At 37.4% G+C, this 16,847-nt stretch overlaps 1 protein-coding gene across 1 annotated transcript; it reads left to right on the top strand.

Annotated features, from left to right (window-relative positions):
• The first annotated feature begins 287 nt into the window (after positions 1-287).
• Positions 288-16,760, top strand: ube2v1 (ubiquitin-conjugating enzyme E2 variant 1). Its single transcript, XM_084100823.1, has 4 exons — positions 288-491; positions 2,834-2,982; positions 9,001-9,126; positions 15,586-16,760. The coding sequence occupies exons 1-4, from the start codon at positions 470-472 to the stop codon at positions 15,730-15,732; spliced, it is 444 nt and encodes a 147-aa protein (XP_083956949.1). The 5' UTR covers positions 288-469; the 3' UTR covers positions 15,733-16,760.
• Positions 16,761-16,847: the final 87 nt, after the last annotated feature.

Raw genomic sequence — 16,847 nt, forward strand, 5'->3', positions numbered from 1 at the left:
TTTTTTGTAAATTTATGTTTACACATAATAATATTATCTAATAATTTAATATGATTATTTCCTGGGGTTGAAGTTCAGCTATCCTTTGAACCTTAGTTTTGGATCTGATGTTGAACAAAGATCTTGACACACCAAAAAAGATTTGACGAGACCTTAAACTACATTGTTAGGCCTACTTGGCTACTTCTAAGCTCAGATGATGTGAACCTTTTTTTTCTTTTTCTTTTTTACAGTCTATTATGTAAACAAACTCTGCTGATTCACTGTATACATTACATACAAAACCTACAATAAAAATATACATTTCACATCAGCAATTATTTAAGAAATGTGCTAGATTCAGGAGCATATGATGAGTAATGAACGCACCAGAGAGAACTTCAATATCCAGGTTCAGTGATTATTCACATGCATAATTCATGAGGCGATTGTTCACTGTTGGCGCGCGTCCCCGCTGCTGAGCAACAAGATGGCGGCCGCCGCCGGATCAGGTAAATTTATGAAAAACTGCTGTTGTATTAGATTATTTCTTTCTTTAGTATGCACAGCGAGTGTTATGATAAGGTAAAACGCGTAAAAAGTATACTTTCATTGAAGTATTCACTCGTGTTGCTGTGTTTAGGGTCTCAGCAGTCATGTGGGTGTGTTTGCACAGCATTAGCCTGTCAAATCCGTAGCATTTGTCGCGTTTAATGTCGATGGAGTTTATGTTTTAGCCAGTTTTAAGTAGCTTAAGATTCAGATACATGGTTATTAATGTATAGGGGTGAAAGTACAACAGGGTTTTAATGTAATCTGCCTTTTCTGTTGGTTAGCCATGTAGCTTATTCAACTGCAGCGTCATGATAGGGAAACAACACAATACACAGGCTGTGTCACAAAACCTGCTGAGCCGCCTAGCTAGACTGCAGTTCTATGTATCATAGACGCCTTCCGAGTACGTTATTGAACTCCAGTGATGTTTTATAAGTGCTTTCTAGGTTGGCAGCTCGTTAGGTTTAAGAATATATTTACCAAAGTGCGGTGTAGGTAGGCAGATCGTTAATTTGAGGCACAGCCATTGACTTCTGTGATCTTTACAGACAGGGAACCAAACCTATCACTTCATTACCTCTTCCATTTAAGCACAATATCTAACATTAATTATCCGCCTATATTATTTTTTAATGTCCATTCAAATGTCAGTTGCTTTGCAGACCTCTGGTTGAAAACCCTTTCTCTATAATTATAATTTTCTCATTCGTCACACCCCTTAGCTCAGTGGTTTGTAGCACACAGTTGACATTTATATATATAACACACACATACATACACATATTATACTTTTTTTGACACAGCATATTCACAATATGCTTGTTATTTTACTCTGTTTTGTTTTTTATTGGGAGCTAATAATAATATTTTTTCTAAGCCCCCAGGTTGGTAATCAATGATAAAATTGCAATGATTCTGCAAAAACAATCTCCACCAATTAGAGAACTACGTCAAGCAAATTACACCAAAATAACTTGCGCCTTTTTTAGCGCCTCCCACCCGCATGAAGCACTGCGAATGATGTAATAGTCTACTTATGCTGTCAAACTATTTGAATGTGTGTGTATATATACATATACATATTGCAATCAATGTAAAACATTGTTCCTATATACACGATCAACATATCTACATCAATAGTTTTATAGTTCTCTATCATTTTCTATTTGATTGTCATTTGCAGTGCTTCATGAGACTGTGGCCTTTTCTCTCACTAAAGCCACGTAAAGTACACAGTATTGTTCCTTTTTTTCTGATTTTCAAATACATTTTGTCTTCAAAATTCCCTACGGGAATAATAAATAGGAAACACAGAACATGTTTTTCCATTCCACTGCTCTACTTTTCCATTGTTTTTCAATGTAAACTCATGCCAGACGGACGTCTTTAACCGTTGCGCTCGCGTCTTTTGCAGCGCATGACACGGCATTCAATAAAAAAACGTGGTGCACATGTTAAAAGTTGTTCAACTTTTAAAAAAATGCATCTCTTGACCTTTTGTTCCACTGACATGCGTCTTGTGTTTTTAACAGCATACATTTCAGGCTAAGTACCACCGTTGATCAAATCTGAGCATCTAACTACCACCTAGTCCTCACTAATCCTCTCTAGATATACTAACATTACTGGTTTGCAATCCAATTTAAACACAAATATCACAACATAAAAGTGCTTTGGGACTGCACTTCCTGGTTTCATTATCGGTATCATGCTCAACTGAGTCTTTGTTCTTAATCCAGTGTTTGTTAGTCAAAATCAGGCCATTCTTTAAGCTCACCTTCAGGAAATCAAGCTCACTGACTTTAAGGGTAAACACAACTGTGCTTTACCTTTTGCCATGTGCCTTATGGTTTTATGACTCTCTGAACAATTGACAGAGAAAAGACCGTATAATTGGGAATTATCTTTTGCATTGGCTGACTTAGAAAACTATTGCCTGGTTTCACAGACAAGACTTAATCCAGTCCCAGACTAAAATGCATGTTTGAGCTGTTTTAACCGAAAGCAATCTTAAAATATATCAGTGTCATTGTTTTGTCTCAAGATGTTTTTTCTAACCCATGTTTATATAAAAAAGCGACTTAGATGTCCTAATTGAACTAAGGCCTAATCCTGGCGTAATCTTAGCCCTGTCTGTGAAACCAGGCCTATTTGATATTTAAAAAAGATTAGAAATTATGCATAATATTCTGACCCACAGAGTTTCTATATCAGCGAGAAGAAGCCGTTTCCCCTGCCGTATCTGTTTTGAACATTATTCCAGCAGCAGATGTTCATGTGATTGTGTGTGTTTTCACAGGCGTGAAAGTCCCCCGTAACTTTCGGCTGCTGGAGGAGCTCGAGGAGGGTCAGAAGGGTGTTGGAGATGGGACAGTGAGCTGGGGTCTGGAAGACGACGAGGACATGACCCTCACCCGCTGGAGAGGAATGATCATCGGACCCCCGAGGGTCAGTTCTACCAGCTTCCTGGGCTCTATTTAATACAAATGTATAGATGCATATACTTGTGCATGAATAAGGCTATCATATTTTTATCATTTCACATCTTCCTACTCAAAAACAAGAGGTCTCTGTTTATTCTATTAGAAAATGCAATGTGCATGACTCTGAAAAGAACCGAATATGCCAATAACAATTACTGAGGGATAAAAGGCATATTACTACACTTTGATGTAGGGGTGTGCGATATGTATCATCTATGATAATATGGTAATTGTTGTTTTAACAATGTGCCAGCTGACATTATCAAGTATGTCACTTATTTTCTAAAAACCAAACACGCCTTCAGAGTAGACGACTGCGAGCGTACATTCAGAGCTCACACTTTCACTGCGTGATCTAGCCTGTGAGAATGGCCCAAATTTCATGATGCAAAATGCAAGATTCCTGTTTTTCTCGAATAGTAGCAAGCATGATTGCAAATGTGTATTGAATTGCTGTATGAATTCACTATCGCAAGAATTTAATATTAGAAGGGGTCATGAATTACACTTTTTAAAATGTTCTCTGAAGTCCACTTATAATTTTGTTAAGATTTTTGCATCAAAAACAGACCGTCTGGGTTTTTTTTGTTGGCCGTCTGGTTTGAACACTTCGTTTAAATGGGGTGTGTCTCCTTTGTCCTTTTAAGACTTCAGTGTACACGCCCATTCCTATGATTGGGTAACATCATTTCATGTGAAACATGGTTTATACATGTGTAATTGTTGAAAGTTTGTTTAAATCATTTCAAATTTCAACAGCCACTTTTTTTTCAACATCAGCTTTTTTAATCTACGTAAGCGCCACAGATCCTGACATGGCATTAAGTAAAACTATTCTGGTACTGATACTTAATCTACGTAATATCTCTTGCATTCGACTGCAGTATTGTCAAAACTCTGCATCCCGTTTGATCACTCACACGGCTCAAGAGAAAGAATGAGCATATCACTTCGATTCTACATAACCTTCACTGGCTTCCGGTTTACTCATGTATCGACTTCAAGATACTACTCCTCTCTTACAAAGCACTTCTTAACCTTGGTCCTTCATGTCTATCTGAATGACTTCAACCTTATCTCCCCTGTTCGCTCCATAAGATCTAGTGCTGGATTGTTAATGACTCAAATGTAGTTTAGTCACTACAGGGCCTGGTCTTTAGTGTTAGTGAAGGCTCTTCCTCAAGACATCCGTAAAGCTTCTTTCTTTCAAAAGCCTTTTAAAAACACATTTATTCTCTGTATATTATTCTTCAGCTCTTGGTCCGTGATCTGTAGTTGCTAATTTTTTTTCTTGAAATCTAACTTTGTAAAGCGACCTTGGGTTTTGGAAAAGTGCTGTAAAATAAAATATTATTATTATTATTATTAAGTGTGCTTGCTGAAAGCAGCACACTTATTGTTCTTCTTAAGTTTTCTTCTTCTTATTATTATTCCCGGGAGAAACATTTTGGCCAGCTCCTGCGCCTAGGCCCTTTGAGACAGAGACACCGTTCCAACTTTAAAACGTCCGGTCAGTACCGGTGTAAGTTGCTCGCGAAGATGACATCACGAGTCCATGTCGTTTGTCCGCCATATTGGATTGAACAGAAAGCGAAACTAAACTTTCACAGGTCACAAATTTGGTCCGAACTTCACGAAACTGGACGTCCATGATCCTTGGACCAAGCCTCACAAAAGTTACTAGAAGGATTTTTGATTTTCGGAAGCGTTTGCCCGTCACAGCCAAACGAAATGGCGGCGTAGTCGCCAAACAGGAAGTCGTCCATATCTCAGGAACTCTGTCACGTATCGAAACCAAACTTTGTACATGAACTTGGGACTCCAATGTGAGGATGCACAAGATCTGAATTTTTTTTTTTTTATTTCAGGCTAATTGACAAACCCATTTACCTATGTCTATGCAAAAGAGTTTCACCTCACACTTTTAATGTTAATGCATTTAGACAGTAGGTGGCACTGTTGTATTACATTTCACAGAGCTGCCAAGTCAGTGTATAGACTGCATTCGTTTTTACTAGGTTTGTCTTAATAAATGCAGGGCCTGAATTTCGTTTTTTGCATCGGTCTAATTTAATCATCTTCATTTATTAATATATACAGATTTGTATGCATGAATTGTGCATTTCCAGTTCTCAAAACAGTTAATAACAAAAAAAAAAAAAAACTTAATACAAAATACATCATGCTCTTCTTCGCTAACCGAACAAACAATTCATTGTCTGTGTTTGTGCGCACGGGAAATATACTGCGCATAACAATAGAAAACAAGGAGAAATGCTCAAACAATCAACAACGTCGCTCTAGAGGTGCGTTGTGGACTGCGAAGTGGACTTCACAGGGTTTTCCGCCATCTTAAGTGAGATTCCAATCCGAAGGGAGCGAACATGTTCAGTTCGAAGGGCACTGCGCACAGCATAGGGAATAAGGGAACATCGATACATCACTTCACAGGAAGTGGAGAGCGATGATCACCCAACTGTCATTTCGCGCACCACGTCATCACCAGTAAGAACGGTCATAACTAACGATGGAGGAGTTTACGTGTGTAAGTATTCATACATTTCGCCATTGTTATACAAATGACAGTATTTTAACGGTTATTGTTGTGAATATTACATACTACTTTTGATGATTATAATTTACCTCAGTGAATGCAGCCAGCTTAGCTAGTTTGTGAAGTAAAGTGATTTTATTTTAGGTAGTTGTAAAATAGTGCAATATAATTGTAAATATATAATATAATAATAAAAATTAAAATATGAATGTAGTCCTATATATATTTATGTTATATCATAATCTGCGCGACCCCGACGTTGACTTTCTTTGATGACGTTTGCAGGGCGTTTCAAATGAGCGGTTATTGTCAGTGAAGTCCACTTCAACTGATATACCGTGCTCAGGGAGTAGGGGAGCAGTGAACACTGCGTAAAAACAAGTGGAAAGCGCGAGCGCGCCACTCTCTCCTTTCCACAAGCGCTTGCTGTCCCGTGGCGTCTGTCATTGCTATGCAACCATGAACTGCGCTCTCCATGATGACAAGGAAGTATCAGCAAAAGATTAATTGATTTCTAGCCCTTGCATTAGCTTTACTACTAGATATATTTATGGAGATGAAAAATAATAAGGCGCCCTGTACAGCTATGATCAGCTGTTCGGCCGAGCATTCAATGTTGTTACGCTGCAAGCTGATGGTTTGTTGCTGCCGCACTCTATCACTCGCACACCATACAGAGCAAATTGTTTTTTAATGTTTCAATTTCGTGATTAAAATGACATAATTTGGAAGCGGATAATTTCTTCACAAACAGCTCATTATGACTCAATGTTAGAATGCTGCACCTACACTCGATAGTGTGAATAAGATCAGCGCAACGCAGACCACTGCATTGCCAGCGTGAAACATATGATCCGTCTACAGCCAGGGCTCAGCGGGAGACAGAAAATGCCGGTCCAGCGCTGATTGAGGAATTAAATTCGAAAATAAAAGACAGTTTGACATCTTTTTTCTCGCATCTGTGAATTTATTTTTTAATCATTTGCTCTGAGATGAAGCGAATATATTTGTGCGGGAATTTCTCGCACTATAAATGCTAACCTTGCGGGAATGGTTTAAATTATGCGCAATCCCCACATTCCCGCACCGAAACTCAAGCCCTGAAATGGCAGCGGGATGTGTAACTCTAGCATATGGCGCATATGTCATATAAAGTTAGGCAAGGCCAAACAGCGTTATCCATGTTGTTGCGATTGCATCGCTAGAATAAGCTAATAGTGAAACTGATAGCGTTTTTCATTTAATTACAATATGAGGACTGACGGTAGGCTATAAAAATCAGTGTTTCTGTGTAGGTGATGACAACCATCTTGACAGCAGCAATCAAAGCATCGCTAATTACGGTAGACCTTAATTTGAGATAGTAAATTTGTTCCTAATCAAAGGAAACACTCAACCACAGAACAGCTGGGTGAGTTTTGTATTGGCTTATTGGATACAGTAAATTAAGACTGTCAACTTCTTTTCAATAATATTTCATCACCCAAAACACTCCCACTCTCTGCTGTATATTCATAACCAATTATTTCAAAACCAACAACCAAGCCACATAAACAATGCCATTGGCACTAGTCTACATTGCAGACATGTCTCTTAATGCAGATGAATTTTCACCTTTTTGCACAATCTTGAAAAAAGTACTATTGTTGAAATTCTCAGATCAAGCAAACTTCAACGCACCCTTATCCACTACCTGCTAACGTTAGTGAACCGCACCCGAGCAAGCACACTTTGCAGTTCCCCCGGAAATGCATTTTTCTAGTTTATTATTATTATTATTATTATGGTTTCACTTTATTTTACAGTACGTGTACTTTCCTAAGAAAGTACTGGATAATATATTTACCTTATATGGGTTATATGGGTCAAGGTTAAGTTTAGGGGTAGGTTCTGGATTAGTACCTAGTTATCACACAGTTAATTACTGTAATAAGTACATACAGGGGGAACAGGTTAAAGTCCTACCATTATTATTATTATTAGTATTATGGCAACTAACTATGGTGTCATCGCTACAACACCCACTTCCTTGCATTTCCTCTGGCTCTTGTTCACCCAGACGCATTCCCGGATTAATCTTGGAAATGTTTCTCGGCTGTAAAGTTTTCTAGCGTTCTGGCTCTGGTTTGCGTTCACACAGAAGGCTTTCTGCCAATTTTATGGCAATCCAATCAAAATTGTGAATGTAGCTTATGTCTGATGTCATGTTTGGCCAGTCTTATCTTCATATTGGTAGCAGTAGTTTATATTTTACAGACCGGGTGTGCAAGTGCATTATTATCAGTGTTTTTTCTGTTTGATCATATACATTTAATCATTAAGCAGAAGCAATCAAATACACCTCAGAATAAACCAGGATCCCATTTTGTTGTAATAAATGTGATACACTTTTTAAGACATTACTAAAATACTAGTATTGTATTTAACTAATAATATAAATAAATCAAATCATTCATAGAATTGTAGTGGGACTAGAATCATTAAATGTTTTACAATGCAGAGCAGTAGAATCCAGCGCACTCATCAATTGAAGAAGGCCCACATATGCTTGACTTCTATCTAGTGTTGATGAAGTGCACTGTTTTTTAGTCTTTTTGGGGCATCATGACCTTGGTGGAAATAAAATTAGACCTAATCCAGGGGTGTCCAATCCTGCTCCATTACAGGGCCAAACCTGGCATCTTCGTTGATCAACGTTTATTTCTTTGTTTTTTGTTTGTTTGTGTTCGCTAGGCTGATGAAAGTCAGTCATCATTGTGATATCATTTTAGAATCAGGGAGAGTTTCTGCAGGTCTTAAAGTCATAAATCTAAGCAGAAAATCTTAAATGCATAGTCATGGCATTAAATGTTGCATGCATCGGAAAAAATAAATATCTTCCTCAGTATTTTTGACCTGCTTTCCATGCAAATATGTAAAATTTTGTAAAGTCTTGAAAAATTGTACAAAATTAACTGAGTTTATACTTAAAACGTACAAATATCTGCTAATGAGTTCCCTTTGAATTAAGCTGAGCCCACTGGCAGATATCTGTTCTTGCTTTATTCATAAACTCGCTTAATTTTAATCAATTTCACAAGACTTCATATTTTTATCATTTTGCATCTCAAGTAAATTGATTTAAGGATTTCTACACAATTGCACTGGAAAACAAGACAAAACTACTGATGATCAGCAGTGTGATCAGAAGGTACGGTAAAGGTTTGGGAGCAGAGTGATTCAAGCTACTTTATTGTAAAATTAATTTTTAAAAAATGGATATCTGTTGAAAGTTGTATTTTTAGACTCATTGTGTTTCTCCCTATATTTAGAGAACATATATTGTGTTCCCTTAAATTTTCTTTACTAGGTCTTAAAAAGTTTTCAAATGTACCTTTATGAAACCTGCAGAAATCCTGTTATAATAATTCTATTTGTTTATTCATGCAGACTATCTATGAGAACAGGATGTATAGCCTCAGAGTAGAATGTGGACCAAGATATCCAGAAACACCCCCTTTTGTTCGCTTTGTGACGAAGATCAACTTGAATGGAGTGCATAACTCAAATGGTGTGGTAAGTAAAACCGAGTACTGAATACTTCAGTTCTTCCTCATCTGCTATTCTTATCTCAGTGGGACCTTCATAATGAATGCATTTCTTTATTCCTTTATCATATTCTGCCATTCTGAATTGCTAAAAATAATTTGGTGATTGTTTTTGAGTTGGACATACCAAAATAAATGCCTAAAAATCCAATAGTTCATTTAGTCTAAAACTGACATGTCAGTTTATTTCACAAAAATTATTTAGCATTTGACTAACAAATTCTATTTCAATCAAAATATTTGGTATTGAGAAACTAGACTGATCTATTTCAAAAACTACAATTATTACTCATTCCATATCAATATTTTATATCTTTAAAAACAGCATTGAAGAAATTGAGGAATTTAGACAATTAACAATCACATACAAAAAGAGGGAAATCAGATTTTCCCAGCATGCTTTGATATGATAAGTGTTTGTTGTGTGTTTTTGCTCAAAATGAATATAGTATGAGTTCTGTTGGCATTTCTGTTATAGCTTGGGTTGAAAGTGGTTATGTTGCCATTTTGGGCTAAAACCATTGTGGTGAAGAGTAGAGCCTGTGGTTATAGGACATTAGACTTTATAAACTGCATGTTGCTTTATATTAGATGTAATACCTATGCATGTTAAATTAGTTACATAGAATATAAGATGGTAAATATTTCATTACAATATATGAACTAGTGTTGTCAAAAAATACAGAAATGATTCCAATACTCCTTTCTGCAGTATCGACACACCGATACCAGCTGCGCTTTCTTGCTCTCCTCTTCGACAGCGGGTTGACACCAAGCAGCAACCTTCCTATTTCTCTTGAAACCAACATGGAAGTGGCTTAAACTGCAATTCATCGTCTGGCCACTAGAGAGAGGCTGCAAAAGAGAGTCAATCCCATAGACCCTCATGTTAAAATGGCCAACTTTACAGCAGAAAAAAATGTGTTTACTGCCTGATACAGAAAGTGGTTTTGGTCTATATAGCAAATTTTTTTAACTGTGAGGGGGTGAATTTTTTTTATAACTCATCCATTTAAATTATATTAAGCCTTAAAGGTGCCTTATGTAAAAATTGAGGTAAAAATATCCAAAAAATGAGCTACATGCATCAAAAGAATGAGAAGAAATAAGGGCGATGATGTCATTAAAAAAATGTCAAGTTATAGTGCTGCAGAGATATCAACCTCAATTAGCATTAGCATTAATAGCCACGGCCCGACAGGTGTCGTAATACCAGTTTCGGCCATGGGAGGCGGTATGCCGGCAACATAACCACCAGCCAAACATGCAATACACGAATAACTCGCACGGCTTGTGGGCGTACTTGAACCTGATGTCAATCGTGTGGAAAGTAGCCTACTGCCCACTACTACATTCAAATAAAATATGATAAAAAAGGAACAGAACCAGAGTAAACATTGGCACTGCTTTCCATCGCTGGAGACAACTAATGGACATGAAAAAAATGAGGTTTGACTTCGAACTTGCAACATTTCGTTTGGATTGGTAAGTAAGATGCTGTTAGTATTTCGTTAGAAGTTTGTTTTATATGTTTGTGTAGATTTTCGGGAAGTTATAACATAGAAATGTATCGAAGGCTGTTCGATAAACGTATATAACGTTCATAAATACAGTATTGTAATATAGTACACATAGCACAATCTCTATTGCTCTTTTTTTCTTGCCAACTACGTGACCTATATTATGTATATTAAATGGCTTTCCTGAGGTAAATCTGACATAATTGTTCTCCAGCTGTGTTATTGACCTCTTCACGATGATAAAAAACACTGATTGGTCGATATTATGTATGAGGAATACATTTTGGTAAGTTGTAGCCTAACGTTACTGTATCTTTCAGTGTTCGTGATTTTTTTACTATTAGCTAGTAGAGATGATCGGTTCACATGCGCTAGGGATCTGTCGTGTAACATTTACAAGCGCCAAAACGGTATTTAATTGACAGAATCTGAGAGCTGAGATTTTTTTATATCATAACTAACCTGCTCTGTCTAGTCTGTCGGTCTCCGTGTCCTCTTTGCTTCGCGATTTTTCTGTGCGTGAGAAAATTGATGTGTGGGGTGAGAGCGTGTGAAAAGTGTTTGCGTGTGTCTCACGGTTAATGCGTGAGAGTTGGAAGCTCTGGTTACGTTGGCGCTAGCTTGGTCAACATCAGCGAATGCTGTCTGTCAAATTAATGTAATTCAAACTAACAATAAAAATGTAATATGAACAAAACGAATATGAACATATTCACTGGTAAAGGTGAAGGGGAGTAGCTTGAAGATATTCATACTCTAGAGTAGACCAACTCACTTTCTGGAGGTATACTGCCCCCATCTGGTATGGAATGTGGAGTATGAATTTATTTATTTTTACATAAGGCACCTTTAAAGTTCTGCATAATTAAGGGCGTGGCCACTTGAGTGACAGATGGATTGCCGCTGAAGTCACTACTAGCCGTTTGTCTGCTGTCTGTTAGCGTCACGTCACCTCAGCTAATCCGCCCCGCTGCCCATTTTCGTTTATCCGGGAGTGACGCACGGCCAAGATGTCCATATTTTTTACATTTTTATTCCTCCTCTCCTCTCATTCACTCCGGTTAAATAGCGTTGGTGTGACCAGGTCTGAATTTCGGCATGGGATTGCGCATAATTCTACTAATTTCCGCAGATTTCCCGCTCGCATGCAAAGTGCGCACACATAAAAAAGCCTCCTCTGACATACAAGTGCCAAAAGTTGCTCTTTTTTGCAGCTTATTTATGGTCAAATACACTCAAAAATAATGTCACGATGCACACATGCGACAATCGTATGCGAATGTCGTGTGCAGCGGAAAGGCGTCTTGAACCGCGGTGCGATTAAAGGTATCTTTTCCATGTTAATCAGAGTTTTTTTGGGTATCGAACTTAGAAATTCCAGTATATCGTGACAACACTAATATGACACCAATTCATTTTTCTCTACCGAGATTCCAGTTGTTTCTCTGAATTGCCGCAATCCATTTGCATCTCTGTTCTGTAGCTTTCGGCAGTCTGTAAAAAGATAGCTCAGATTTCTTGTTGCATGCATTAGCACAGTCGATCGCACAGCTCTATCCCATTGTGTTGTGTGTTTTTCACTGCGTTTACACTGAACACCAGTGCTGCCACTCAGTGGGCGTAAACGCCGTGACCCCGCCTGCTGTGATGTCGTGCATACGCTCTATTAGTGTTGGGCGATATGCTCCATTTTCATATCGTCAGCCTGTGAGATCGGCGATACACGATATTATCGTGAGGGGGGCGGGGCTTACTTATTTGATTATTAACTTGCTTATTTACTCGTTAATTTGCTTGTTTTATTAGTTCGTTTTATATATGAGAATTGTTTTCTATTTTGCTAGCAAAGGTGGAGTGTTTATTAATAGGCTAAATCAGGTTATTTCCCGGTATAGTGAGGTAAAAAAGATCCTATAATCATTCTTGTATCTGACTCAGAGTATTTCAACATGTCAGCGGGAAATTTACGGACACACATTATCCTCTCATGCCGTTACAGATCTGCAGCATTTTGAGTGTACTTCTGCACGAGATGGGAACACGTTTTAATAATTTCTTAGGTCAAGAAAGAGTCGGAGTTTGTGATGCATGTCCTCCTACCAGTGCTCTCTCTGTCTGGATGCACTTGAAAGTTGAAAGTTTATTCAATACTATTACTTTATTCAGCACTTCAATAAGCCCAGAACGCGGGTTAATGTGTTTTAAATGCCGGGAGAAATCAAAGGCAAAAATCTAAAAGTCGATCGGTTTATACTTAAACTTATGACTTGACTCCGATAAAGGAAAATGGGTTAATGTGTTTACATGACATGCATTGTCAGTTTATTCAGCATAATCGAGTTAATAACGTGCATGTAAACGCGCTCATTCCCTGAAGATGAAATCAGAAACGGACTGAGCTTTCGCTGCATTAACGGCGCGTTCTCTCAGAGACGACGGTGGATATAACGGTATAGCAACTATCTTAATTTACTGGCTTAATATTTCTCTTGTGGACTTACATTATAGACAGTGAAACAATTAGAAGTGTTTGAACTTGCTTTTGATTTTCACAGATGGCAGAGTTGTGCTGCGTTCGTGAACTAAAGACTGTTATTAGGCCTATATAATTTTAGTGATATTATTATTATCATTAATATTTTGTAATTGTATTGTTTTTAGTGTTATTAGTGTCATTAAATGTTTTGTTAATGTGCTATGGAAACAAAATACTGACGAACGATGCCGTCTTCATCTTGGCTCTGTATAAGAATATGCGTCTGTTAAAACAAGCACTCTTGACAATTTGTGACTGGATCTCATACGCGCGTCGGTGATGTCGCAAGTGTGGTTATGTGGTGATGTTATGAATTTAGGCAAGGCAAATTAATTGTAGTTCCTAATTAATTTAATAACAATACTAGCTTCATAATAATAATAATAATGATTTAATACATTAATGGGAAAACGAGCTAATTATCGTATTGATATCGTCAAAGGCGTCTGCCAGCAGCGATATCTCTGACTATCGTCGATACACGATACTATCGTCTATCGGCACAACCCTACACTCTATAGATATTATCCAAACATCGGCAACTATAGAGGATAACTAATATTAACTTTTGATTACTACTAGGGGTGTAACGATACCCTCATGTCGCGATTCGATACATATCACGATACTGAACTCACGATACGATATTGTGTTCCTCCAAGACATATGATAAAAGGTTAACAAAAAATGCTAAATTTGGTGTTACATTGTGTGTGTAAATGAATAGTCTTGGACTTGGTGCTGAAACCCAAAGCACAGGACAATAGAGACACCAGAATAACAATATTCATGATTCTGAAGCTGAAAATACAGGATTATTTTAGATGAAAATGTTTGCACTGTCACTGACTAGATATATTTAAAATAATGTAAGCCACATTTACTCGTAACATCAGACATCTGGCATCATCAGGACCCACAAATATTCCCCTGTTGCATTATTATACATTATATTCAACATTATATATAGTAGTTTAAGACACTAAAACTCTGTAAACTTGAATTTTTTTCCTCACACAGCAATTTTTATTTTGGGTGAACTATCCACAATACATATTGTCACTATCCACGATACATTGTATTGCGATATATTGTGACACGATTTATTGTTACACCCCTAATTACTACTGTGCTCATTAATTACTAATGTGAGAGACTTCCTAGTGGAAAAACCGCCACTTCTAGAAATGTCCTGGGGTCTCATTTATAAAACTGTGCGTAGGATCCTTACTAAAAGTGTACGTGCGCCTGAAAGCCAAAAATGACGTACGCAAAAAAATATTCAGACTTATAAAACCGTTCGTACGCCAGAACCTGCGCAGAATTCACTTTATAAATCCCAGTCAGCGGAAGATTGTGAACATGCGTCTCCTCCCCGAAATAACCATATATGGAGCTTACAACGCCTAGTTTTACTATGCAGATCCTCATCTACATATCATTTGCATATGATTATTCATCCACGTGATAACGTTTAACGGTACAAGACACATTACATTAATAAAAATCATGTACTTGCCTATCCTTGTCTTGTTTTTGAATACACATCAAATAGTGTAAAATACATTTCATCTTTTCCACTGGCCGAATTGTATTTTTAATTGATTTATATTTTTAATGGAAACAGATAGGCCTTGGGCATTATTTGCACGAAACTATTTTCTCAGACAATCTTGTATTATCATGATAAGCAATTATCTCTGTGGTTAAAACATTAAAACACAGCACGCTACAGGAAAAGTGTTCAAAAGCATCGCATCCGCAACAAATATTTCTATTGATTGAATATAAAAAATGTTGTAACTTCTCAGTAATGATTTCATGTTTAACTGTTTAACTCCATTAATTTGAATGGCATATTTAATCTAAATGTTTATATCAGAAGTAAAACATAGTTTAAATCATTATTTTATTTATTTAAACTGTTATTTGCGTCAGTTTCACTAAACGGCCCAACGCGCTCGCTGGCGCGGACATTTAAGAAGGGGTGGATATTTGCTTCAAGTGACAGGCTTGGTGAGTGAAATTATATTTGTATTGTATTTCTGTATAATTTTTGACCAAAAAGACACGAATCTCCAGCTCACCATCGGTATCGCCAAACTGCTCCATCTCCAAAACGTTCGTACGCATGGGTCAGAGTTTGCGTGCAGGTGCGCAAATTTTCCCGTCAAGTTTGTTTTTATAAATCACAACTTATGCGTCGGAAGTGGCGTACGCCTCTTTCAGGGCCTGTTTTGTGCGTACGCAGCGGTTATAAATGAGGCCCCAGGGCTCTATGAATCGATTCTGCTTTATTTTTCCCCCCCAAAATTCTGTCTCTCTTTTTGTGCCAGTTAATGCATTGTGTAAATGTCTTTGGTTGGCTTAGGTTGATATGCGAGCTGTGTCCTCACTGGCCAAGTGGCAGAACTCCTACAGCATCCGTGTGGTCCTGCAGGAGCTGCGACGACTCATGATGTGCAAAGAAAACATGAAGCTGCCGCAGCCTCCCGAAGGACAGATCTACAGCAACTGAGTCGTCTTCTTCTCTACCTTCATCAGAACACATTCACACACGCAAGGCTGAGCATTCCTCCTCTTTTTTTTTTCTTTTTTTTTCTGGACTCATGAGAATTCCTCCCAGTCCCTGACCACTCCCCATGAGCTGCAGCAACCAATGAGCAGTCCCGCCTCGGGAGCTCCCATTGGACAGAATCCATGGATGTAGTGGTGTGCACAGCAGAATACTGTACATCATTCTAATCTTCTTTTTTTTTTTTATGTTTATTTGTTATACATGCAAATTGTAAAAATAACAAATGATCTTATTGAGTGTAATCTGTGTGCCCTCATTTGAGAATAGTTCTGCAAGTGAAAATGAATTTGTGCTATCATGTAACATGCTGTGTGGTGGGAATATTAAGATTTTCTTTTCTTTCTTTTTTCTTTTCTTCTTTTTCTAGTGATGATAGCATCAGAATCAGCAAGTCTTGCCTGTTTAATCAGAGGTTTCTGGCCTGACCGGTTAAAGTTGAATCTTGATCGGTGTCTCATTACTTTCTTCCTTCAGCCTCTCAGCTTTATGGGTTTATTAAAAGTTTGTGCAAAATGACAACAGAAGCTCAATGGTAGAAAATGTCTAACAACATCAAAGATGAAGTGTGCAATTTGTATTTGACGATAAATTCTATCCTAGCTTCACATGCAGAGAAAAAGGTGTTTGTAGGCTGGTTATTTTTACACATTATTTTGGTGCTGCATAGAGTACACACTTCAACTTTAACATGATTCGTTCCATTGAGCTGTTGAGAGTGTTGACACCATGAATAAATTTTGTGTTCGATATGTTATAGAAAAATTAGAAAAGTTGTGAATTAAGATAAATTGCACTCTGGGTTTTAAAGAAAAAAAAAAAATTACTATTCAGTCATGGCTGAACAGTCTATAACAAAAACCCACACACTGTTGCTACATGTTGCTTCACCTTCAGCTGTGATTAATAAGTTTACACACCCCTTGCAGAATCTGCTCAATTTTAATAATTAAAAAAGATCCTAAAAATTGCATTTTGATTATTTGGTACTGCTCTAAATAAGCTATTTCCATAACTGATGTTTATAGTCCACAAAAAAATGAATTCACACAAATGAA

Source organism: Abramis brama (genome assembly GCF_963993115.1).
Source record: "Abramis brama genome assembly, chromosome: 23".
Classification (NCBI taxonomy): domain Eukaryota; kingdom Metazoa; phylum Chordata; class Actinopteri; order Cypriniformes; family Leuciscidae; genus Abramis; species Abramis brama.

Bases quoted from the DNA above. Each gene is read 5' to 3' on its own strand.
- ube2v1 (XM_084100823.1), top strand. From the start codon at position 470: ATGGCGGCCGCCGCCGGATCAG. The intron at 492-2,833 runs GTAAATTTATGA...GTGTTTTCACAG, and splicing joins GGCGGCCGCCGCCGGATCAG to GCGTGAAAGTCCCCCGTAAC. The intron at 9,127-15,585 runs GTAAGTAAAACC...TGGTTGGCTTAG, and splicing joins TGCATAACTCAAATGGTGTG to GTTGATATGCGAGCTGTGTC.